This window comes from Curcuma longa, chromosome 14 (genome assembly GCF_044706935.1).
Source record: "Curcuma longa cultivar G26 ecotype Majalengka, Jawa Barat chromosome 14, ITB_CL_G26_1.1, whole genome shotgun sequence".
Taxonomy (NCBI): Eukaryota; Viridiplantae; Streptophyta; class Magnoliopsida; order Zingiberales; family Zingiberaceae; genus Curcuma; species Curcuma longa.
In genome coordinates this window covers 5,125,889-5,150,455 of record NC_133874.1, presented here as the reverse complement: position 1 = coordinate 5,150,455, position 24,567 = coordinate 5,125,889, and the positions used below count along the sequence as shown (strand labels likewise).

Genomic DNA, 24,567 nt, shown 5'->3' with positions numbered 1-24,567 from the left:
CTCGATTTTGATGTCGCACACAGTCGCGTATTTTAATACGCGCAAGATATCATTTCTTTAAAACACGCGCAGGATACAGTAAGTGATATCCTGTGCGTCTTAAAACACGTGACTGTGCGCGACATCAGAATCGAGACGATCTGAAAGAATTTCAGACGCCTAAAACAGTAAATAATATTATTTTATATTTTATATTTTAATTTTAAAATTATTTTTTATATTTAATATTATAATCTAATTCCAAAACCTAACCGAAAAATCTTAAATGAATGGTAACGAACGAACTCTTTGGTTTCTTCCGACGGCGTGGGAAATAATAAAAATTAAAAAAAAAAACTTGGAACGAAAAAAAAAATAAAAGAAATCCGATCAGGATCGTGACTTTTCGCCCTTATTTCTCGCCTACTCAACTGTGTTCTTCTCAATTCTCGACGGCCACATGAATCTCTCGCTCTTCTCCTGGCGACACGAGAAGGAGCCGCTGTCGATCCTTGTTAAGCAGCGAGGATGTCGTCACTTCGCAAGCGAAGGCAAAGACCGTGGGCTTCGTCGTCTTCCTCATCTTCTCTTTGTGAGTCTGCTTCCCATTCTCGCTCTGAGTGACGGGGGAAAGCGAGGAGGAGCGTGCTTGCTTTTGGGATGTTCGGCGTGAGTCCTCTTCTGCCTCTTTCTCTCTCTATTTTCTCAGCGAGCTGTGCTTCGACTCGATCGCTTCGTGCGCTTCAATTTTGCTCAATCACTAGTTTTATTCGAATTTATTTGTCTATGAGCTTCCGGATTGTCAAATTTCCCCTTTTTTTGGTACTTGAAATGAGATTTTATCGAGTGGAAAGTAGTACTGCTAGCTGATATTTGCTACATTGGGAAAATTGAAGAAAAAAAAGAGAGCTTGTGATAGAGGGTTCATCCCCTTCTACTGTTTCTTTTTTTTTTTTTTTTTTTTTATGAACCTTCGCCAATACATCTTCCATCAGAAGGTAGAAGGTTATTGGAGTCAGTACTTAGTTCTATTATTAATTTTCTCCTTTGGCTTTCTTCCGGAATTTGCCTATGCAGGACAAGGAAGATCGGTGTTGAAAGACACAAACGAGAAAACCAAATTTGATTCTTCATGCTGATTCATATGATGTAAACGAGGGGAGAAAGCTTCAGCAGCAACAGCAATTATACTCCCTCGAAGCTTGCCGCTGTGGCGGTTCCCATCATTCCTCAGTAGAAACCCCAAGGGTTTTAGTGATCATCTGCGTGGACTTCGGATCACGAATATGGCAACCTCCCCTAGGCCAAAGGGGGCTCACTGCCACAATGTTGGACCACACAAAACGCTTTTGTTGAATCCGACAGCAGGACTTCCCGGGGTACATTATGATCAAGTCATGGTTCTGTCTAATTCAGCTGGAGCTGGAATGCCGAGCATAGCTCCAGTTCTCGGAAGTAATCATCAGCCTCTTTCTTTGGCGAATGGAAAGGTACTTACAGGTGGAAGTGTTTGTCTTAGCGGCGATCATCTTCAAGGTCAGTGTCAGTGAGTTTGTTTAGTTTAGTAAATGAATTCTTGCCATGGGCAAGAGCTAATTGTTTTAGATAGAGACTCATCCCAATCTTCATTTGGTGCCAGAGAAAGCTGCGTGCACTAACATGATAAGGGGAATGCCTGTTGCATTAGCCCCTTCGACTCCAGCTAAGGATAAACAAGTTTATGGCTTTATACAGCATGAAATGAGTCAAGTAAATCAAGATGACCTTATCCACAAAGGAAGCATGAAGAAAGCTTGCACAAGACAAGGCTGTGCGAATGTCCTGCTTGATTCATCAGAGATAGTAGCACCTATAACTCCAGATAAGAGTAAGGCGTTGGAGAATAATCATGAGATGATCCAGTCAATTGGCATCAGTCTGAATAGGGATGGGAATGAACAGGAAGTAAGTCAATCCTCTGGAGACAGTTTGTTAATCCAAGGTGCTTCTTTAATGAAACAAGGGCTTGAGCTGCCTATACATACTCCATTTTCATCTCATTTTAGTCAACCAGTTGAGAGAATAAACATAGAAAGAAACCTAAGAACTAAAAAATTGAAAGCAGCAACAAGGAAAAAGCACAGGCCTAAGGTTCTTAAAGATTTGCCTTTTGCCCCAAAAGAGCCAGTAATTCCAAAGCCAGGTACTCCCAAACAGGTAAAGAGAAAACAAAACCAGTCTAGGAGTAATGTGCCCAATAAAAACTTAGATTGTCCAAATGCACCACAAGAGATGACTAGAGATACAAGCAAAACTTCAAAAATAGCAAGGAAATATTCCGACCAACATGGTGATAATGGAACTAAGATTGTCAGGCGAAGACTTGATTTTGCTTCTGAAGACCCAACTCCAATTCATCATTCTAGAAGAGAAGAATTATTGAAGAATTGGAAGCATCTGGCTAGAATGGCTGGTGAGGCAAATAGTACAGCTAAAACCCACATTGTTGAGATATCAAAACAGAATAGCATTCAGAGTCATGTAAAGTTAGATGGTGACACAGTGATGACTTTAGTGCAAGGGGAAATGGAGAATGAACAAGATAAAAGTTGTTATAATCATGTTGACAATGCCCAAAGAGGTTGCATATATCCAATTGCAAGTGATAAAGCCTTTACGCAGACACAGGCCAGCAATATTCCACAATTTCCACCGGAATGTAAAAGGAGGAGAACCATGCTAATGCACAATGGGAAATTTGGTCAGATGACACGAACCTCCAAATCATGTAGCTTTGTAGATGAACAAAATATGGTACCGTTGGGTGATTTGCAAACCTCAGATTTCATGCTGACATTTGGTCCCATCAAACGGGTGACAAAGAAGAGATCGAAGGTGCCTATTCGAGCCCCTAAGCCGGTTCTCACTGAGATAGTTGCAGACTACAAAGGACTTTTGCAAAACCTTGAAAGCAGACATCAGGCATGCATCGAAGCCTTGTTCACAGATACTCGTATGAGAATGAAAACAGGAAAACAAACAAGAAGGAAACATGTTCATCTGCATTCAAGATCAGACCAGTATAGTGAGCATGAAGAAAAACACCTTGAATTGAGTTCAAAATCAGATGTTTTACAAGAAATTGGCATTAATGGTCTCCAGAATGTAACCATCCAAGAATGCCAGCGTAGAAACAACATTTTAGACCAATGTACTGATATGTCACAAGCAATTGTGCCTTATATGTATCAAACATATAATTACAATGCAGCTGAAGGACAATCTGCTCTTGTAAGTTATGAAAGCAACATGATTGTCCCATATGCAGGAACTTATGAAACCAAGAGAAAGCGCCTCAGGGCCAAAGTTGATTTGGATGATGAGACAAATAGGGTATGGAATCTTTTAATGGGGAAAATGATCAGCTATGAAGGATCAGATCCGGACAGAGAAGAGCAATGGGAAGAACAAAGAACGGTATTTAGTGCTCGTGCAGATTCATTCATTGCACGAATGCGTCTTATCCAAGGTACTGCTAACAATGTCTCCGTCTTCAACAACCATATTTCAAAATATTTTCACAAGTGAATTTATCTGCACAAGGAAGTCGAAACATAAAAGCAAATAACCACAATCTATGAGCTGAGTGGACTTCAACAATCTTTAGAAAATCTCCAGTGGTAAAACTCAATTCTGTTTGATGCATATTAAGATAGGGGAATTCATGTTTGCCTCCAAACAATATTATTTTGGAAGAAGGACAAATGTGATTGCTAATAATTGTCTTCTAGGTACTTGGTCTTATGAGATAAACCATCATCATTAAGAAAGAAACGGTAATGATTAGATCCCTATAAGTTCCAATTATTTCTATTAAGCAGCTGATCAGACAGCATTGAAATTGCATAGCAGGAATTGCAGATGCTAGAGTTCTATCCTACCAGATTTGTTCTTTTGTTGCAGTTTCAATACATGTATTTAGGTCATTAGCAAAAAATTTAAATATGACAGTCAAACTTGAGTAGTACCTTTTCTTGTTGGTGTGAGTTCATTAAAAGTTTACTTCTCAAAACAGGCTTATGCAATTAGGAAAAAGTTGCAAAACTCAATAGGAACTAGAACCCTCAAGATAGTGGAAAATTCAGACCATAAATGTATTGTGCTTCTATATACTCGAAAAAATGAAAATCATGTGCATTTATATCCTTGTGTATGAAATGCAAAACAAAACTAGATATGTTTACAATTAGGAAGCACAGTGAGATGTCTCTTTGTCGAAAACTTAGTTACTGCAAGCAATTCAATATGTTCTTATGAGAAATGTCTTGCTTTTAGGAGATAGACAATTCTCTCCCTGGAAAGGTTCTGTATTGGACTCTGTGATAGGTGTTTTCCTAACCCAGAATGTGTCAGACCACCTCTCAAGGTATCATAACATTAGTTGTTTATGTTTCACTATTCAATATTATCACGTGTTTTATCTCATGGCCTAAAACTTGACCTTGTTAATTGTACTTGATTTCCAAGTATTCTTATTGTTTTTACAGCTCCGCTTTTATGGCTCTTGCTGCAAAGTTCCCACTTAAGCCAAGAACAAATAACTTAGAAGAAGATGCAAATAGGATGAGCATCTTTACTGATGAACACGATATCATCACATCTTCTAACATGCTTTGTGAACACAATCCATTGGGTCATGTGTTTGAACCGGATTCTTTCATCTATCACATTGGAGATGAGGAAGGAAACAAAATACACAGAGCTGATGAATCAAGAAGAGTGAATACAGGTTATCGTGACCTAGAAAATTCTTGTGCAGATGTGAATGCCCAGAGAAGAGGGCCTGACGTATGTTCTTTCACATCAGATGACAAAACAGAGATTTCTACAACAGTAAGAACGGATTTGCAATTTGAAGATAAAAGGATAGTAAATGAGGCAGTATCCTCATTGAACTCTGTCTCTCCATCTGACAGCATTTCAAGCACTCTTTTTCCCAGTACGACCCATGCTGGATTAAGTCTTCCTACACTTGTGAACCCAGATCCAAGGAGTCAAACAAAGATTACTGTCTTGGATAGTTATGCCCTCAGTCAGGAGCGTATAGATATATCAGAAGTAAGCATTACTCATGAAGTTCACAACGTCAATGATGGGAAGATGTCACTAAACAAGCCCAGTACAGTTGAGGATCAGAACACTGAAATTTTAAGTTCATTTGGTAGATTGAAGATCATGGAAGATACTTGCCAAGAAACCAGTTCCAAGGCTAGTTCTCTACTTAATTGTTCACAACTTGATTCCATGGGTTTGCTGCCAGATTTTACATCTGATTCCTTTGATTCAGACAATAAGAAGAATATCGATTCAAACCAAAGTAAAAGCATTTCGAGATTCATTTTTTCTGATCCTACCAAGTTTAATAAAGACACAGTAACGGCTCAGAGAAACTGCAATGAATCTTCCAAAAACTCAACTGAACCTTTAAGCCAGCAATCATCAGCAACCATGTCTAGTGTGACAATTTCTCATGATACAAGTTCATCCATAGGCAAGCTACACTTTAGATCACTCGTTTCCTTATATAAAGAGGAAGATGCTATGATACCAAAGCAAAGTGAATCAAAGGACTGTCAAGTGGAAAAAAACCAGTACAAAGTTGGAATTTCATCTCAAAAACAGCTCCATCTATTGCAGGGTGCAATTTCAAACTCATGCAATGATTTAGAGAGCTCATGTAAGCTGATAAATATAGTTGAACCTAACTCAAAAGTTGAAGTTTGCAGTCCCATTAAGTTTCCATCAGAAGCATCAAAAGGTGCACCAAAAGCAAAGAACACCAGGGAGGAGTCTGCAAAGAAAACTTCCTTTGACTGGGATAGTCTGCGAAGGGAAGCATGCCATAATGGTTATAATTCGGAGAGAAGTAAAGATAGAATGGACTCATTAGATTGGGAAGCTGTAATGCGTTCAAATATTGGAGAAATTTCAGAAACCATAAAAGAAAGAGGAATGAACAATGTACTAGCAGGCAGGATCAAGGTAAAATAATAGCAATATCTCCATTCTGCTCCCAGTGACATATCAGCCTTGAATGCATCACTGGAGAAAAGATCCGAGCACTAAAAATTCATAAACACCACTGAAACTTTCTCTTCCTCAATCTCACCCGAGTTCAAGCATGAAATCCATGTGTAGATATTTTGACACAAAAAACTCACCTTCCTTCAGATTTTCCTTTTCTGTTCTTCTTATGCTCAGATTATTAGCATAACATTCTACAGTGAGTTTTGTGCATATCTCCACATTCTTCTGCATGTAACACCAATAATTTCATTCATAGATCAAAGAGAAAAAAATCCAAAAGGTGATTTAATTGTTCATTAAACCATTAGAATAAATTTCTCATGGTAAACTTTTTATTTTCATTTGTGATTAGTCTGTCTAAGTGTAGTTAACAACTAGTTGTATGGATCTGTAAATTGGATATTATTTCTAATTCAAACAATGAAGGTGATCTGACATTTTGATATGGGATCTAAAATGCACACATGTAGCCACAAATTATTTTTATTTTATTGCTTGACATGCAATTTTTAGCACAAATTGGACATAAGCATGTGGGATAAACCAGATGGTAGATGTCATTGGAAAGTAGTGATGCATCCTTGGGCTGGTTATGTTCTGTGGCAAAAGAAAAATGTTGCTTAACATGTTTTGGTTGAAAATATCAATTTACTTACTATAAATCTAGTGTCAAAGATCTACCAGATGACAGCCTTTTTTTTTGCAGGATTTTCTTAACCGTTTAGTTACAGATCATGGAAGCCTTGACCTTGAGTGGCTAAGGGATGCTCCACCAGAGAAAACAAAGTAAAGTTTTAACATACTCATCTTTAACAAAGTAAAAATTTTAATATACACATTTTTTTCCCTTTACCAAATTCTGTTTTAATATTCCTTTGATTTAAGCTATAAACATTCTTTTTTAGTGATCTATCATAAATAAATATTTGTGATTCAGGAATAATACAGATTAAAATGTTATATTAGATAGCAGGAAATCTCTTATCATATGTGACAAAAACTTGGTAGAGAACAGTAGACTTTTCATGTAATAGCTTGTACATGAGAATGATGCCTAAATTTGATTACCTTCAGCCAAACTATCTCCCATTTATGGAAGATTTTATTGTGACTTGAAAAGGAAATATTGAATCAGACTACACCAAAATTGAAATTTTTTTCCACATAGTGACTGATTTCTTAAGAAGTTAGTATGCTTAATGTTTCAGGGATTACCTTCTCAGCATACGAGGGTTAGGACTCAAGAGTGTTGAGTGTGTTAGGCTTTTGACACTTCATCAACATGCTTTTCCTGTGAGTTGTTCCTTTTGGAAAAATTTTAACAATTTACCACGATTTTTTTTTTTGTTTATGCTGCACATATCGACCAGGTTGACACAAATGTTGGGCGGATATGTGTGAGACTTGGCTGGGTACCTCTGAAACCCCTACCAGAATCCCTGCAACTACATCTTTTAGAGAGGTAAATGACTGCATCCATAGTTTGCCATTGGTTTTTCATTCTCATAACTTTTAGTTAAATATTTAGAATGAACTATTAGATGACAATTCCACCTTTGTTTCTTCAATCCAAGCTATCCAGTATTGGAGACGATTCAAAAGTATCTTTGGCCTCGATTATGCAAGCTGGATCAACGGACATTGTAATTCCGAAAACCTTGTGTTCAATTATCATCTTCAATTATCAAATGAAAGTTGAATTATTGTGTTCTTTTATGCTTTGGTGCAAGAAGGGAGTTCTTTGACACTAATCCTGAACTTTTCGCAGGTATGAGCTGCATTATCAAATGATAACTTTTGGAAAGGTGTGTTAAAAAATCTAAATATGCATAATAAATATTTTTTATTTAAGTTTGTAATAAGAATTATTCTTCCTTGTAGGTTTTTTGCACAAAAGGCAAACCAAATTGTAATGCATGCCCAATGAGAGGAGAGTGCAGGCACTTTGCTAGTGCATGGACTAGGTAATTCACTAATATAAAAATATTTTGAATTGGTCTGTCTGTGAAAAATGGTACATACTAGGCAAACACAACAAATATTTCCATCTGAATTCTATTTTTGATTGTAGTAATTGTGAGAAATATAATTGTCTTATCCTTCAGGAGAAAATATAATAAAATTAGAGCTACGAGTCATCTACATAGCAAGTGGTTTTTGTGATGATATCTATTTCTGATTGTAGTAATTGAGAGAGATACAGTTGTTTTATCTATCAGGAGAAAATATAATAAAAAATTAGAGTTACCAGTCATCTGCATAGCATGTAGATATTGTGATGATATATATGGGTAGCTATCTACATGGTGAGAAAACTAAACAAGTCAGTCATTAGCAATTATGCAGACTGATGAATTTTTATATATTGAATATAGTTAACTAGTTTCAGTCCCTGGATTTGAAAATGTTAATCTTAAATCACTTAAAACTCAATTAGTAAAAATAAATTTACTCTTGTTTGACTGATCGATTGTTTCTTCAATGTTCAAGACAAATTTCTAACAACATTACATTCTTTAGTTCAAGACTACTCCAAGGGCCAGAGGAAAGAGGACTGGTGAAATCAACAATGAGTGATGCATTGGAAAACCATGATATCAAACTATTAAATGCAGTGCCATTGTGCCAAAATGAGGAGAATTACCTTTTGCAAGGAACTAGACACAATGATGATCCTATTATTGAAGAGCCACCATCACCTGAACCGCAATGCCAAGTAGCTTTTGAAAGTGAGATGGAAGAAACTTATTATGAAGATGCTTGTGAAATTCCTACCATACATTTGAACTTGGGAGAGTTCACACAGAACTTGCAGAACTATATACATGAAAATGTTGAGCTTCCAGGTGGTGAAATTGAAAAGGCTATAGTTGCTATCACTAGTGAATCTGCTTCAATTCCTGTGCCCAAGCTTAAGAATGTGAAACGTCTGCGGACAGAGCATTTAGTGTAAGTGCTTTATTTTTTTTATCATAATTTGTTTTTATTTCCGTCAAAGTGAAGCGTCGGTGTTTTGAACTTTTGATAACAGCAATAGCTAAACAATTATTAAGCCAGTATTGTTCTTATCTCAATTATATGTGGTGTTCTTAAGGGATCCTTTGCAATTTTATGAATTCCTTTTATTTTGCTTGATACAGCTACGAGCTTCCAGATGGACATCCTCTCCTTGAAGGGGTAACTGCTGTTTAATCACTTGTTTCCTGTTTAAGTTATTGAGTGTATCCATTTCTCATGCTCCTGGACGTGATACAGTTAGAGAAAAGAGAGATTGATGATCCATGTCCATACCTCCTGAGCATCTGGGTCCCAGGCAAGCAAATTTTATGATTTTTCACAAATCCAGTAAGTTAAAATTATCGAATACTCAACACTGACTGTAGGTGAAACCGTACACTCTATTGAACCACCACAAACATGCTGCAATCATCAAGAAACAGGAAGAATATGCCAAGATATGACATGCTTTTCTTGCAGTTGCAGACGGGAGGAACAATCTCAAACAATCAGAGCAACACTTCTGGTAATAATATAATTTCATTCAGCAATTAAAATATTATTGTGGTTTGCCATGTAGGAAAGTATGAGGTTTAGGAAATGAACATTTTAATGCAAAAGGGATTAACGGGCAACACTTGAGTAATTATAGGAATGAAAGCTTTAACATTGTTTGTAATTATAGGAATGAATGCTTTAACATTGTTTAGGCAATTTTATACCCGACCTTGATCTTGACACTCGTAAGTCTCATTACTTGTAGTGATGGACATGGTTTGGTTTATTAGCTTAATAAGGAAAATCGAAACCAAACTGAAACAGAACTAAACAGTTCGGGTTTGGTATTTTCAATTTTGTTTAGATTGAAACCATTAATTAAAAATAAATATAAATCGATCAAAAGCTATTTTCCAGATAATAATTTTATTGACATTAATAATAAAAATTATTATATTTTAAGGTTTAAGATAATTAGGGAACATAAAAAGTAAAACACTGCAAGAGACGATAATAATTAACATACTAATTATCTCTCTCTATATATACACATAATAAAAACTTTTAATAATTTGATTCATTCAGTTTTAACTGTTTGTTTACGTTCAAATTGAAAAACTGAAACTTATGATTTTACCGAATATGCAAACGAAAACCAAACTGATAAATTAAATGTTTCGGTTTGGATTAGTTTGGTTTATCAGTTTTAGGTTATAAATGGCCATCCTTAATTAGTTGACACTTATGAATTATAAGTCAAAATTAAAGAGGGGTTAGCTGACTTTCTTTGTAAGCAAACAGTTGACCCAGAGTTATGTATTTTTGTATAAACTTATTAGGTTAGTAATATATATTTGTTTAAAGCCTTAAACAAAATACATAGTATCGGGAAATCATGTGGTTGTGGTCACAAATTAGACCGACATAGTTCATCGTCAGTAGAATTAATTTGGTTGTGGTTGGGCTTCTCAAATTAGACATTCCCATTTTGAATATATTTGGATCGATAGCATTCATGGATTTGGATACAACAACAATAAGCTTTATCCGACTAGATGGGGTTGGCTATATGGATTCTTCTATGTCATTAGATTCTATCTCCTACTATATCATCTATACTTAAATAAATTTTATCTTATTTTATTATTGTTAACTAAGTATTTTTTTGGTCTCCCTCTTCTTCGTTTGATGTACATATTTATCATAGTTTCACATCACTTGACTGAAAAATTTATTGGTCATCTAAGTACATGTTCGTACCATCTTAAACATGTCTCTCGGAGTTTTTCCTTAATAGATGCAACTTTGATTTTCTCTCTCATGCTCTTATTTCTTATTATGTTCATTCTCATATGTCCGCACATCCACTTAAAGATTCTCATTTTTGCAACTCTCATCTTCTGCTTATGTGCTCGAGTCATAGTGCAACATTCAGTGTCATATACATAGCAGATTTAACTGTTATTTTGTAGAACTTCCCTTTAAGTTTTAGAGGTATTTTAAGATCACATAAAACACCCAATGCTCTCCGCCATTTCAATCATCTTGTTTGTTTTCTATAAAAACATCTCTCACAATCCCTTCATTGTCTTGCAAAAATGATCCTAAATATTTAAAATACTCAGTTCCAAATAACTCGTCATCTCTTATCTTAACAATTATCTCATTAGTCTAATATTGCTAAACTTAAATACTATATATTCTGTTCCAGACAACTTATCATCTCCTGTCTTAACAATTGCTTCATTACGTCTAATATTGTTAAACTTAAATTTTTATATTCTGTCTTTACTCTACTAAACCTAAAACCTTTTACTTCTAGTGTTTTTCACTAAGATTCTAGTTTAACATTTACTCATTCATATGTCTCATCTACCAAAATAATATCATCTGCAAATAACATGTACCACGGTACTGTGTTTTGAATGTGTCCAGTGAGTTCGTCTATAATTAATGTAAAAAGATAGGGACTTAGAGCAGATCCCTGATGTAATCTTATTTTTATTGAAAATACTTCAGTTAATCCGTCTGAAGTTTTCACTCGTCATTACATCCTCATTCATATCCTTAATTAGTTCAATATATATTACTCTAACACCTCTCTTTTCTAGAATTCTCTATATAATTTCTCTTAAGACTCTGTTATAAGTTTTTTCTAAGTTAGTGGATATCATGTGTAGATGTTGCTTTTGCTTCTGATACTTTTCAATTAGTTGTTTGAGAAGATGTATAACTTTTATTGTCAACCTTCCAGACAAAAATCCAAATTAATTTTCGATCACCGTAATTTCCTTAATCTCTTTTCTATGACTCTTTATCAAAGTTTCATGGTACGACTCATTAGTTTAATACCTCTATAGTTTGCATAATTTTATACGACTCCCTTATTCTTATATAACGGAACTAGGGTACTTACCCTCCATTGATTAGATTTTTTTTCGTTTTCAATATTATATTAAATAATTTTGTAAATTATTCAATACCTTATTTTCCTAGGCACTTCCATATCTCTATCGAAATATCATCTAGTCCAACGACTTTTCTATTTTGCATCTCATTTAAAGCTTGTTTTACTTCTGAAGTTTTAATTCTACAATAAAAATTTAAATTTCTATACTCATTTGACCTACTTAAATTACTTAAGTTAAGTTGATCACCTAAATCTTCATTAAAAAGTTGATGAAAATATCTCTTCTACCGCTCTTTTATTTCTTCATCATTTACTAATACCCTATTGCATTCATCTTTAATACATCTTATTTGGATAAGATCTTTTATCTTTCTCTCTCACATTTTAATTATTCTATAAATGTCTCTTTCTACTTTTGCATCTAATTTTTGATATAACTGTTTAAAAGTTTCATTTTAGCTTCACGTACTGCTTTCTTAACCTCTTTCTTAGCTATTATATATATATTTTAAATTTTCCTCATTCTTAGGCTGTTTGTTTTCCCTTCACTTTCTCCTGTATTTTCTCATTCTACCACTAAGATTCTTTACTTGGTGGTGCATGCCCCTTTGACTGACCGAGTACACTCTTGACTACTCTTTTCAACTTTGATACCATCTTATATTATGTCGTATTAGAGTCACCATATATTTCACCTAATGCTTGCACTCCTACCTTCTCCTTAAATATATTTTATTTTCCATCTTTTAACTTCCACCACTTAATTCTAGGAGTCATGTATATTTTTTTTTCTATTGATACTATGCTTCAGCCGTATATCCAACACTACTAAACTATACTAGGTAGTTACGCTTTCTCCACGGATGATTTTGCAATCTTCACAAATCTTACTATCCCTCTTTTTAACCATAAGAAAGTCAATTTGTAATTTATTATTTCTACTTTTGAACGTGACTAATTGTGTTTCTCTTTTCTTAAAAAACATATTAGCTAGTATAAGGTCATATGCTATCGCAAAATTCAATATAGTTTTTTCTTCTTCATTCCTTGCTCCGAACCATACCCACATGTACCCTCTCATATTCTTCATTTTTCACTCCAATATGCTCATTTAGATCGCTTCCTATTAAAATCATTTCATTTAGCGGAATGTTTTGTAATACTTCATCTAGGTCGTTCCAAAACCTTGATTTGGTATCTTCACCTAATCCTAATTGTGATGCATATATGCTAATTATGTTCATAGTTTCTTTCTCCACTACTATTTCGAGAATTATAATGTATCTCTTTCTAATTACTCTTATAACTTCATCATTTAACGAACTATCTATAACAATATCTACTTCATTTCTTGTTTTATTCTTTCCTGTGTACCATAACTTAAACCCCGAGTTCTCTATCATCTTTGCCTTCTCGCCTACTCATTTCGTCTTTTGTACATATAAAATACTAATTATTCTCCTAATCATTGTATCCACTACCTCCATTGCTTTACCAGTGAGGGTTCCTATATTTCACATTTCAAGTCTTAGAATATTAATTTTTCTATGATATTTATTCTTATCAAACTTATTGTGTGAAACTCTTGTCTATTTTAACTACATTCAAGTTTTCATGGAGATGTAGTAGTCCTTGTCGATACGTTACAGTCAGATCCTGTATTGTGAATTCTTACATATTTATCACTATACTTGAGTTTTGGAGATGTGGCGGTCCTTGCTGAGATTGTCATGCCCCGGGAGATGGCTTTCCGAGAAATTTCGGCAGCATCTCCCCTGTAACAATTGACTTTCCCTGAATACATCCACATATATAAGAATCCATAACAGGCTATGGATATATAATGACAGATAAAAGTAAATAAAATGACCACCACAGTCATTTACATGCATCCACACCAAGTGACCCTCACGATCACTAACATCATCAACAATCTAGTATCACAACCACGCATGCATAACTAATCCATCAAAATCCGATAGACAACTCGATTATGGAAACAAATATCGAATCAGCGGAAAACCAGATACCAAAAGGGAAAACACGACAAGAAGTCTAATAAGTCCCAAATACACTGGTATCGTAAAGAAAATAAACCAAAACACAATGTGGTTCAGGACTAGCAGTGCAGCTCTCCAGACGACATCAACCTGAAACAGACATACAGGTAAACGGGGTGAGTTCCAAAAGAAACTCAGCGGGTATCTAGCAGATATGTGTATAAAAGCTATCAACAGTAATAACATGCTGTACAGTCTACTGAAAGGTAAATAAAGCTGAAAACTGAGTAACAGTAGACCTGTACATACCAGAGTCTGATAATCATGTAGTAAGGTGAAAGGTAATCCCAAATAGACACATAGGCCTCCTGTATATGCATGTCATCCAAGTGCATCAAACAAGTGCAACAATCACAATCAAATGCAATCAGTGCAGTATGCACATGGTGCAATGCATGTCCTGGTCACCCCTGACGCCAGTCAGATCAGTCACCCCTCTAGCGGTGAGGTCGCGTGGGAACTAAAGCCCGTCTGAGTACTCATCCACAGTGGTGAAGTCGAGTGGGTAGGGTTATGACCTCTGTGCACTCTGCCGTCAACGCTCCTGCGGGACCGAGTGGACAGGATGTCCTCAAGGTGTACACCTATCCTGGTAACCCAAATCATAAGTGGGCGAGCAGGCTCTCATCTCCTGGTCACAATGACAGAGGAGGGATCCCTGTGTGCTACCACGCTACGAAACCACTATCCTGGGTGGCCTAGCGGAGCTCCTATCAGGGCAAGTATGCACCAACCTAAAGGTTCCACTAACCCATGAGTGGATTGTGTGTGTGAATCATACTCAAGCGATGTACCCACCAGTGCTGCTATAATAGGAGCGACTCGACTAAAATAGAAGCAGGATGCTAATAATCACAAGGCATGCAATTACACACACCCTTTGGTTGGTAGCCCGCATGTAACTGACGCCGGACTCAACAACAATGGAATCCCGCACGTCAGTATGCAATATATGCCAGCATGATGTATGACACTAGTCTATGCATCATATATCCCACTACATATCCATATAACATGCCACAGTAATCAAAATGGTATAAAATCCATAACTAACAAATGCACTGATAATAAGGTAATAGAAACCAGGTGGTAGCATATGCACATGTAGTAGGTAGTGTCAGAATCAATGAAGGTCGGATAACCAAAGCATGTCAAAGTATTCAGATGATATCAAGATATCTAATACTAAGAACCACAATATGAAAAGGTATCCGAACACTAGCAGGTAGCAATAATAGCTGATAACAGAATCAGGTCCAAGAAGCATGTGAATCAATATGAGCAGGAACATAAACTACTGATATCTAGCAATTTACACATATCTTAAAGACATATCTGTAAAAGATAAGTCAACGTACCCGCCTGCCAAGATAGATTGTGTGTAACGCAGAAAATCCCAAATAACCGCAACCGAACAATAATTGGATCAAAGTCCTGCAGTAAACAACAACATAATACTTACTATGAAATACTGTATCAATTCACAGTAATTAAATTCCCTACTTTAATCCAACCCACCAGTCTCGAACTAATCAAACAGTAACCATACACAGAATCACATAACCAGAACACATTCATTCACCTAGAAGGTTTGGCTGTACTAAGAGGATTACCTGAACCGTTTCCAAGCTCAGCCCTAATCCCACTCTGTTTCTTCTTCTCCTTGCTGCCGAACCAACACAATTTCCACCACCAGCCAACCCAAATCAAATCTCCCGGCTATGGATAAGAAGACTGATCAGAATCAAGGAGTATCCCAAAACATGCTAACGACATTCAACTTGAGAACTAACCTCTCTTTTTCTTGCTTGCCGCCGAGCTTAAACAAAAATCCCACAGCCGGCAAACCCCAATCCAAACTCACGATCCGATTACAAGTCCACACAAGCGCTGGAATCCAAGAGAAACTTAGATCTAAACTCATAACTGAATCAAACTCCGCTTCTTACCTATCGATCGGCTTCCTCTTCTCTTCGATCTGTCGCCGCAAGCGCCGCCACCACAGCGACGAATCAAGCTTCTTCCGGTAAGATCCCACCTCCAATCAACTCCACCTCGGGTAGCCGTCTCTCCCCTTCCGATTTGGCACCGGCGATGAAGAGGTCGCGACTGCGTGTGCGTCGGAGGCGAGCGAATAGGAGCGAAGTCGCGCGCAAGATCGGAGAACGGAGAAGGCAGCTCGGCGTTGAAGCTCTTGACTCCGGCAACACCCCTTCGTTACCGGCTCCAGCGTCACAGCCTCCCAGCTCCCCTTGCGTCGGCGACGACGAACCGAAGGTGGAGGCGCGATCAGAAGAAACAACGAAGAGGAGAAACAGCGATCGGGATTGCTACTGTAGCCTTCTTAAAGGATAGGTTTAGCTTAACGGGTTTAGATCCAATACCCATTAACCCTATACCCCTTAAAGGATAGGTTACAGTCGAGACCCTGCAATGCGTTCCTTCCGATGAACAATCTAGCATTATCACAATAGTTTAATGGATCTATTCATTGAACATTTGCTTTAGTTTAATGTTGGTCGGCAACCTAACGCAACTCTCCTCCTTTATCCGGTCTTGGGACCGGCCATGACAGGGTTAATTCGTCATGAGCGGAGTTAGCATTCGTGGATTTGGATAAATCGCTAAAATAATTTTACCCAAAAAAATGAAGCTTTGATAATTTCCTTTTTTCAGTATTATTATAAATTCCAAAGGATTTTTTTCTTTTCAAGTTTTGGATTTTCATGGTTTTGAAATAGTCATGATTATGATTTTTGAACTAGTTTTGATTCATCCTAGTGAAAAGTTAAATTCTATTTTTTTCTTAAATATATATTTTTCCAAGGAGCAGAGGATAGGAAATTTTGTATACAAGGCTACTGATTTGTTCATGATCAATCTCATGCTTTTGCTGCCATTTGAAATAATCACAACGAACAGATTCCATGTCGAACTGCAAATAGAGGAAGCTTTCCGCTGAATGGCACATATTTCCAAGTTAATGAGGTAAATTAAAATCTTTAGAGTCATCATCAATCTTTTCATGTTCCATATATATTACGTGATGGATCACCTTTACCTCATTTTATTGTTTTTAGTAAGCAACATTTATTCTTTTAAAATTTTTCATTCAGGTATTTGCAGACCATGAGTCAAGCCACAATCCATTAATTGTTCCCAGGAGATTGATATGGAACCTTCGCAGGAGGATTGTTTATTTTGGCACCAGCATACCAACATTATTCAGAGGTAGTATGAGTATTCAGATACACACATCAACCTATTTTATCGATAACATTCTAAAGAACACAATTAACCTTTCAGGTCTATCAATAGAGGAGATACAACTCTGTTTTTCAAGAGGTAGAGTGATAGTCAATTCTGTTCTTCAAGTCCAACATGAGTTCTTCTTACATAATTTTCTTTTGGTCATTTCATATGTTTTGTGAAAATTAATGCTAATGAAGAAAATGAGAATTTGATAGGAAAAGCATTGTACTGTATAAAGTTGCTTTGGTGCCAAAGATTCCTTTGGGAATCAATGTTGCATGATGCTCCAAACAGTAAACACAAACCAACTTTCTTCTGGATAAATAAATTTCTGCTGCTTTCGACATCTCCTCCAGCTCCCTTAGAGATATCAAAACAACAAAACGAACTGATAGATTTCATTCTTATTATTGACTATGAGATCCTTATTTGCAGGATTTGTTTGCTTACGAGGGTTTGACCGGAAAACAAGAGCACCCAGGCCTCTTAGTCCAAGACTGCACCTAGCAGCGAGCCATGCGCAAAAAAATAAAAAATCGGCACACAAGGATGAGAAGAATGCTGCAACAGGGGCAGCTGGTAAAATCTAGCCACAGTTCCACCTCTTAGAAGAATGGCCTGGTAGCCAAATGCTGTATACATTGGCAGTGATGTTGTTTCGCTCACCTTTAAGAGTGAGACACTGATACTTTTCTTTGCCTAGCAGATGTAACTTTCTGTTGTATTCATTACACACTCTATGGAGAGCCATTCTTCAAAAATCTAGATCCATTGCTTCCTAATTATTTGTGAAATATCATGATATTATATAACGTTTCTCAGTAAATAACTTCATACAATATATTCTTAGTCTGTTGAAGTTATATACCTAATCCAAAACAAGTGAAGTTATTGAAACTAAAGTTTACCAGTGTTTCATTATGTTTAAGTTTGTTTATATTTTACTTGATAATTGATGTTTTAATATAATGTACTATTAATTATAGTTTCATTTGTGCAGGAATACTCAATGTTTCTTTTAACCAGATACTTGTGGTTTGATGTTGCTTTTGCTGGTCAGCCGCTAACTGGGTGCAACTTGTTCCAGGTCAGGCTCTGAGCTTTTCTCCGACTTGATGGTCGAGCGATGACTGCTTGCTGGTTCACCCGTGTGCTCTGTTGTCGCGGACGGCTTCAAGGTTGTTGTGCCATAGCTGCAAATGTGGTAAGCAGCAGACCACCATTTCTAAGCATTCCTATCTAGTTAGAGATCATGACAGTTGAGTTTCTGATGATGTTGCACCCTCTATCTCAATCACTGTCTCCTTGTTTTCAAGCTCCAAAAGGATCAGAAAAGTAGATTGAATTTTTATATTTATTCAAGAACAATAGTTGGACTTGGCTTTCGGTAGGTAGTTGCTACCGATCGCATCAACATATCATTGCTGAACTTATTCAGTTGACACTTCTAGTCAAGGACACCTTAGGTCTTACAAGCACCATAGATCCAATTAAGTCACACCCATGGATTGTAAATATGGATTGAGGGATCAGGTTCATCCGATATGATGAGAGTGTCACTGATACTTAGCTCGGAAGAGGCTTATCGATGCGCTTGAAGACTCACAAGCAAACCTTATGTTTTGAGTTTGAGCACAAGCTAGTCATGTTGAGGAGCTTAAAAAAATTTGAGTTGAGGATCTCTAAGGGTTCGTGTTTGTTCATTTTGGCGCCTAAACTAGGGGATTTAAAGATCGAGGATCCAAGAGGACAAATGACCTAAAGCTCTTTAGACGCATTTAGACTTGGAGGAAGTCCTAATTTGAGAGGTCGTTTTACTTTTTTTTATTTTATAATTTAGGTATTCATCTTTTATGATCTGATTAATCTTGGAGGTGATCGGTTTAATTCGACTCCATAAAATTTCTTATCGACCATCAGTGTAAATTAAAATACAGATGGATCGTGATAGATGGTTTAACATCATAAAATTTTCAAACTCTTAAAATGTAATGTGTCCTGGGTGAGATTTGAATCTTTGTTACCTAAAGAGTCCGTCCTATCTCTTATCATCGCACCATAGCCCCGGAGCATTTTAGTAAACTTAGTTCATCTAGTTTGAGTTGGGTAGAATAGATTAGGATAGTATGTTATCACAAATAGCATCCATTTGACACAAACCAATCATAGCCATTTAATTCAATTTCAAAGAAGCTATAAGTTCAAAGCAATATAGAATTCAAAAATTCGGTTGAACTGGGTTGAATTCTTCCGATTCAGACGAACTGAGATTGCTTCTTTAGTAATGTTACTCATCCAACTTTGTATTGTCTTCTTAATCATCTTTTAGATGATTAAAAGGTATTTCTGTTGAAAAAGCGAATGGAAAAATAAAAAAATGGATTCTAATGTGAATGAACAAGAGTTTAGTCTCACATTGACAGTTTTAGAGTGATTGGTTTATATTGAATTATAATTTTTTATGAATATGTATGAATGAACAGCTCTTTCTCATGCGTGCACCCGCAAGGGAGTGAGAGCGTAGATTGTACTAAACATAGTTGACTCATGTGCGAGAGGAACTTGTGCATGTGGAATGTCGGATCAATGAGGAAAAAATTGCCTAAGTATATTAGTCAATGTTTTGTCATTCAGATCTTTTTCTTGCCTACCTCAAAATTGTAACGGACGTGTTAATGGCTCGACCTGGAACGATCGACCACTAATCGTTAGTTGTTGGCATTATAGGCCAGTTGACTAATGATCGAGTAATGATCATTGCCAACCGTGTGGGGCCGCTAAGGTGGCGGATCCACCTTTTGCATTAATCGTTAAAGTTAATGGTTGTTAAGATTTTGAACCTATAAAAGGAGGCTCCTCGCTTGGATAAAAGACATCAAATAATCAATTCATCCATTATCAAACAATTCCTTTACATTCCTTCTCTCCTCACCAACTTTCTTTACTCTTTCCCTTCCCATGATAGCATTCAAATATTATTCAATTCTCCAAATACCACTAGTGTTTAATTGCAAACTTGATAAAATCGTTATATTCTAGGAAACAGACATTCAATGAAACCTCTAAGCATTGTCGAAGAGGAAACGAATTTATTTTAAGAGAATTGTATTTAACATACATCTCAACAGTGCTCAGCACATTTTCCCACGTGATCTTTTTGATAGCTCGACAATCTACCTACTCAGCCACTCGGATACTCTATCCATTTGGCCCTCTCGACAACTCCACTCTACCTACTTGGCTACTCAGCCCACTCAACTCTCGGGCACTCGGCCACTCAACGCTCGATTACTCGCCATTCAGTAGCTTAATGTTCCTTGATAGCTCAGCCTTTCTAGTTTGACAACATTGAGTTCAGCCGGTTAAGTCCATCTCAACCGACCATATAAGTCTAAATTTCAATAATTTTTAAATTCAATAATTTTGTATTAGTCACCAGCAACAATTGTAATGGGTAAGATTGTCTAATAGTTTGTCCATCAACTAGGGCTTATGTTGCATGTCTTTAAGGGCGCATTTGATTTGATTGAGGGTTATTATTGATAATCTTATTTGATTTATGTTATGATTGATTTTTAAATAATAAAATATCACCGTTACATCAGCAAATAAATTAAATTTGAAATATCATTACCTTGCCAGTCTAAGATTTTCTATGATTTCAAAGGTTAATGAATTTTTTTTTCATAATTACCTTCCGAATTTAAAACTGAGTTAATTAAAATGTACCGTAAAACTTAATTAAAACTGAATTAACTAATCTAATAAACTTTAATTTAAATATTTATAAATTTAAGAGATAATTTATTTTAAATTTAAAAAAATAAAATTAATAAATTATATTTATTAATTTAATAATAAATTATTTTAAAGAATTTTTATTAATATATACAAATTTATTTTAATTTTTTAAAAAAAATAAAATTAATGAATTATATTTATTGATTTAATGAATTATTTTATTAAAATAATTATTTTAAATAATTTTTATTTAAATATCTATAAATTTTAAAGAATAAAATTAATAAATTATATTTATTAATTTAATAAAGTAATTTATTAAAATAATTATCTTAATAAATTATTTTATTAAGATATATATAAATTTATTTTAAATTTAAAAAAATAAAATTAAATGATTATATTATTAATTTAATAAATTATTTTATTAAAATAATTATTTTAATAAATTACTTTATTAATATATATATATTTATTTTAAATTTTAAATTTTAAAAAATATAAATATTTTATTTTTTATATATTATAAATTTATTATCATCATTAATATTATTATTATTAATATTATTAATTTAATTTAAAAATAATTAAATAAAGAATAATATAGTAAATATTAAATTAATTATATTTTATTTCTTCAAAATAAATAAATTGAATCAAATAATATTATATTATATTTTATATGTCATAATCTTTCTTGATTATATAATTGCTTAGTAATTCACGTAATCAAAGTTATATGTGATAAATAGTGGGGAAAACACAAAATCACTTCGTATCTTTTCATTTGATTAATCTCCATAAGTCCAAAGTATCTCATTAATAATGTCATGTGATCTCCTCTTCATGAGTTATTAATTACATTCACTCAGTACTCATTGCATCAAAAGTGAAATTCGCCACCCAACGATCCAATGTAGTCGGCTCCACGACCATTGTAAAGAGATAAATAAAAAAATTACAATTGACCACTACGGAAAAGGTATTACTTCAACTTTATCAAGATTCACTATAATAAATCTGCTTCGTAATAATCAATTCAATCATATCTTAAGAGTAATTACATTCACTTATGCCCCATGAATTAATAGTAGTTGGTATCTATATGGGTACTTATCACAATAAATCTTTGATCAATTCTTAACAAGTATATCTCGTTGATCTATAATTTTTCTAATAGAATTCAACGGATTTATTTTTACATATTGTAATTACTTCCTCACTTCAATAAATAATATTAGAATAAAAATATTTTTAAATAAAAAATTTGATTATTTTAAAAAATATTTTTTAACAATTTTGATAATTAGCAACCGCTTTTGACTTCTGTTTTCTTTTTTTTTCCCCAGCATATTATTTAACATTAGGTGGTGGCTAAAATGAGAAGAAGCAAAGTCCTTGGAGGAAATGTGAGTCTTAGTGTGGTAGGTTGGAGAATGGCCTTACCAAACCGCGGCTTCCTCTCGATCGCCCTCCTCACCAACCATTAAATCCCATTTCCCACACCTTCGTCGCAGGATAGGCCTCTTCTTCTTCTCTTCTTCTTCTTCTTCTTCTTCTTCTTCGCATTGAATTGGAGTCCAATTTAGGGCACACAAACAATTTCTCCCGGTCCTTCTGCTCCATGTCGACCATGGCGGCCGCCTTGCTCTCCACCAACCCTACTGCCACGCCAAACCGCCGATCCGCACTCCTTTCGCTTCCTCGACGCCTTACCCCCGCAGCAGCGGGATTCATCCATCGCACCGTTGCGTCCGCCTCCTTCCCCGGCGCCAGGCGTGCCGATTGGCAAGCCTCCTTCTCCATCTTATCTAGTCAGGCCGCCGCCGCCGCCGCCGGCGGCTGCGGCGGCGCCTCGCCGGGATCCTCCTACGAGAAGCCCGCTAATGATTCGGGAGATCCCTCCGGCGCCGAGCCTGAGCATGGCGACTCCGATAAACGCTCCCTCCCTGCGCCGGTCAACGGCACGATGGCAAGCGTGAAGTCGCTCGTGAGTTCCGCGGCTGCAGGCGGGGCGGATCTGGCCCAGATCCCCAACCTCCCGCGGCCTCTGAGCATCGGGGACCTGTCCCCGGCCCCGATGCACGGATCGCGGCTCCGCGTGGCGTACCAGGGCGTCCCGGGGCGTACAGCGAGGCCGCGGCCGGTAAGGCGTACCCTAACTGCGAGCCGATCCCCTGCGACCAGTTCGAGGTGGCGTTCCAGGCGGTGGAGCTGTGGATCGCGGACCGGGCGGTGCTGCCGGTCGAGAACTCGCTGGGCGGGAGCATCCACCGCAACTACGATCTCCTCCTCCGCCACCGCCTCCACATCGTGGGCGAGGTGCAGCTGCCGGTGCACCACTGCCTGCTGGCGCTTCCGGGGGTGCGGAAGGAGTACCTGACCCGGGTGATGAGCCACCCGCAGGCGCTGGCCCAGTGCGAGCTCACCCTCACCCGTCTCGGCCTCAACGTCACGCGCGAGTCCTTCGACGACACGGCCGGCGCCGCCGAGTACGTCGCCAACAACGGCCTGCGCGACACGGCGGCCATCGCGTCGGCTCGGGCCGCGGAGCTGTACGGCCTGCAGGTGCTGGCGGACGGGATCCAGGACGACAGCGGCAACGTGACGCGGTTCGTGATGCTGGCGCGGGAGCCGATCATCCCCCGCACCGATCGCCCCTACAAGACCAGCATCGTCTTCGCCCACGACCGCGAGGGCACCTCCGTCCTCTTCAAGGTCCTCTCCGCCTTCGCCTTCCGCGACATCAGCCTCACCAAGATCGAGAGCCGCCCCCACCGCCACCGCCCGATCCGCCTCGTCGACGACGCCAACGTCGGCACCGCCAAGCACTTCGAGTACATGTTCCACGTCGACTTCCAGGCGTCGATGGCGGAGACCCGCGCCCAGAACGCCCTGGCCGAGATCCAGGAGTTCACCTCCTTCCTCCGCGTCCTCGGCAGCTACCCCATGGACATGACTCCTTGGTCTACCTCTCCTTCAACTTCGACCCGCCGCCGCCGCCGCCCTCGCCGCCCTCGCCGCCCTCGTCTTCTCCCTCCTCGTGAACGATCTATCAGTATCAATCCTGTCCGTTGCTTGTGTGTTTCGTGTAGTTATTGGTCGATGATGAACCATCGATTGACATTCACAACTCCACTTTGGAAAATAACAAATCTATAAAAATGAAATACCTAAATTATCAAATATATATATATATATATATATATATATATATTAACCTTTATTTTTTTTCTTCTAAGGTCTCGGGTCACTAGGTCATTCACTTTCATACTTTCCCCATGTGCAATAAATGTTATAGCAATTGTGAAATTAATCAAAAAGTTTTTTTAATAAAAGTTATTAAAAGCAAGAAAAGTACATGTTTAATTGATGTATGTTGATGCCTCTAAAATTTATCTTCTCGCCTATGTTGACGACTGAGATTGAGTAGTTTTTACGCACCACGGTGTGTGACTCTTGCTGCGATGCCATTTCTTGTTCACCGTACGCCCTTCCGTATAATTAAGAAAAAATTTTTGGACTTGTTGTTTTGGATCGGAAAAGATTGTTGTTTTTCATCTC

At 37.1% G+C, this 24,567-nt stretch overlaps 2 protein-coding genes across 3 annotated transcripts; both read left to right on the top strand.

The window, feature by feature from the left end:
• Window positions 1-513: 513 nt before the first annotated feature.
• On the top strand, window positions 514-18,620 carry LOC141844932 (DNA glycosylase/AP lyase ROS1-like). Of its 2 annotated transcripts, XR_012603204.1 has the most exons (20): window positions 514-648; window positions 1,057-1,515; window positions 1,619-3,487; window positions 4,294-4,384; window positions 4,506-6,000; window positions 6,752-6,831; window positions 7,254-7,338; window positions 7,416-7,507; window positions 7,620-7,688; window positions 7,814-7,850; window positions 7,927-8,009; window positions 8,566-8,994; window positions 9,186-9,222; window positions 9,301-9,358; window positions 9,429-9,568; window positions 16,933-16,998; window positions 17,127-17,241; window positions 17,317-17,355; window positions 17,698-17,936; window positions 18,350-18,620. XR_012603204.1 is itself a non-coding variant. In XM_074732914.1 (19 exons), exons 2-19 carry the CDS (start codon window positions 1,266-1,268, stop codon window positions 17,850-17,852), a joined length of 5,190 nt encoding a protein of 1,729 aa, XP_074589015.1. In that variant the 5' UTR covers window positions 514-648; window positions 1,057-1,265; the 3' UTR covers window positions 17,853-18,038. The 2 variants fall into 2 exon arrangements, 1 of the variants encoding a protein (XP_074589015.1); XM_074732914.1 differs by lacking the exon at window positions 18,350-18,620 and having other exon boundaries at window positions 17,698-18,038.
• Window positions 18,621-22,406: 3,786 nt separating this feature from the next.
• Window positions 22,407-24,189, top strand: LOC141845277 (arogenate dehydratase/prephenate dehydratase 6, chloroplastic-like). The gene is given in 3 exon segments (XM_074733341.1): window positions 22,407-23,117; window positions 23,120-23,989; window positions 23,992-24,189. Coding segments are annotated over 3 exon segments (1,419 nt in total). The 5' UTR covers window positions 22,407-22,627; the 3' UTR covers window positions 24,051-24,189.
• The last annotated feature ends 378 nt before the right edge of the window (window positions 24,190-24,567 follow it).

Bases quoted from the DNA above. Each gene is read 5' to 3' on its own strand.
- LOC141844932 (XM_074732914.1), top strand. From the start codon at position 1,266: ATGGCAACCTCCCCTAGGCCAAAGGGGGCTCACTGCCACAATGTTGGA. The intron at 3,488-4,293 runs GTACTGCTAACA...TCTTGCTTTTAG, and splicing joins ACGAATGCGTCTTATCCAAG to GAGATAGACAATTCTCTCCC. The intron at 17,356-17,697 runs GTAGAGTGATAG...CCTTATTTGCAG, and splicing joins ACAACTCTGTTTTTCAAGAG to GATTTGTTTGCTTACGAGGG.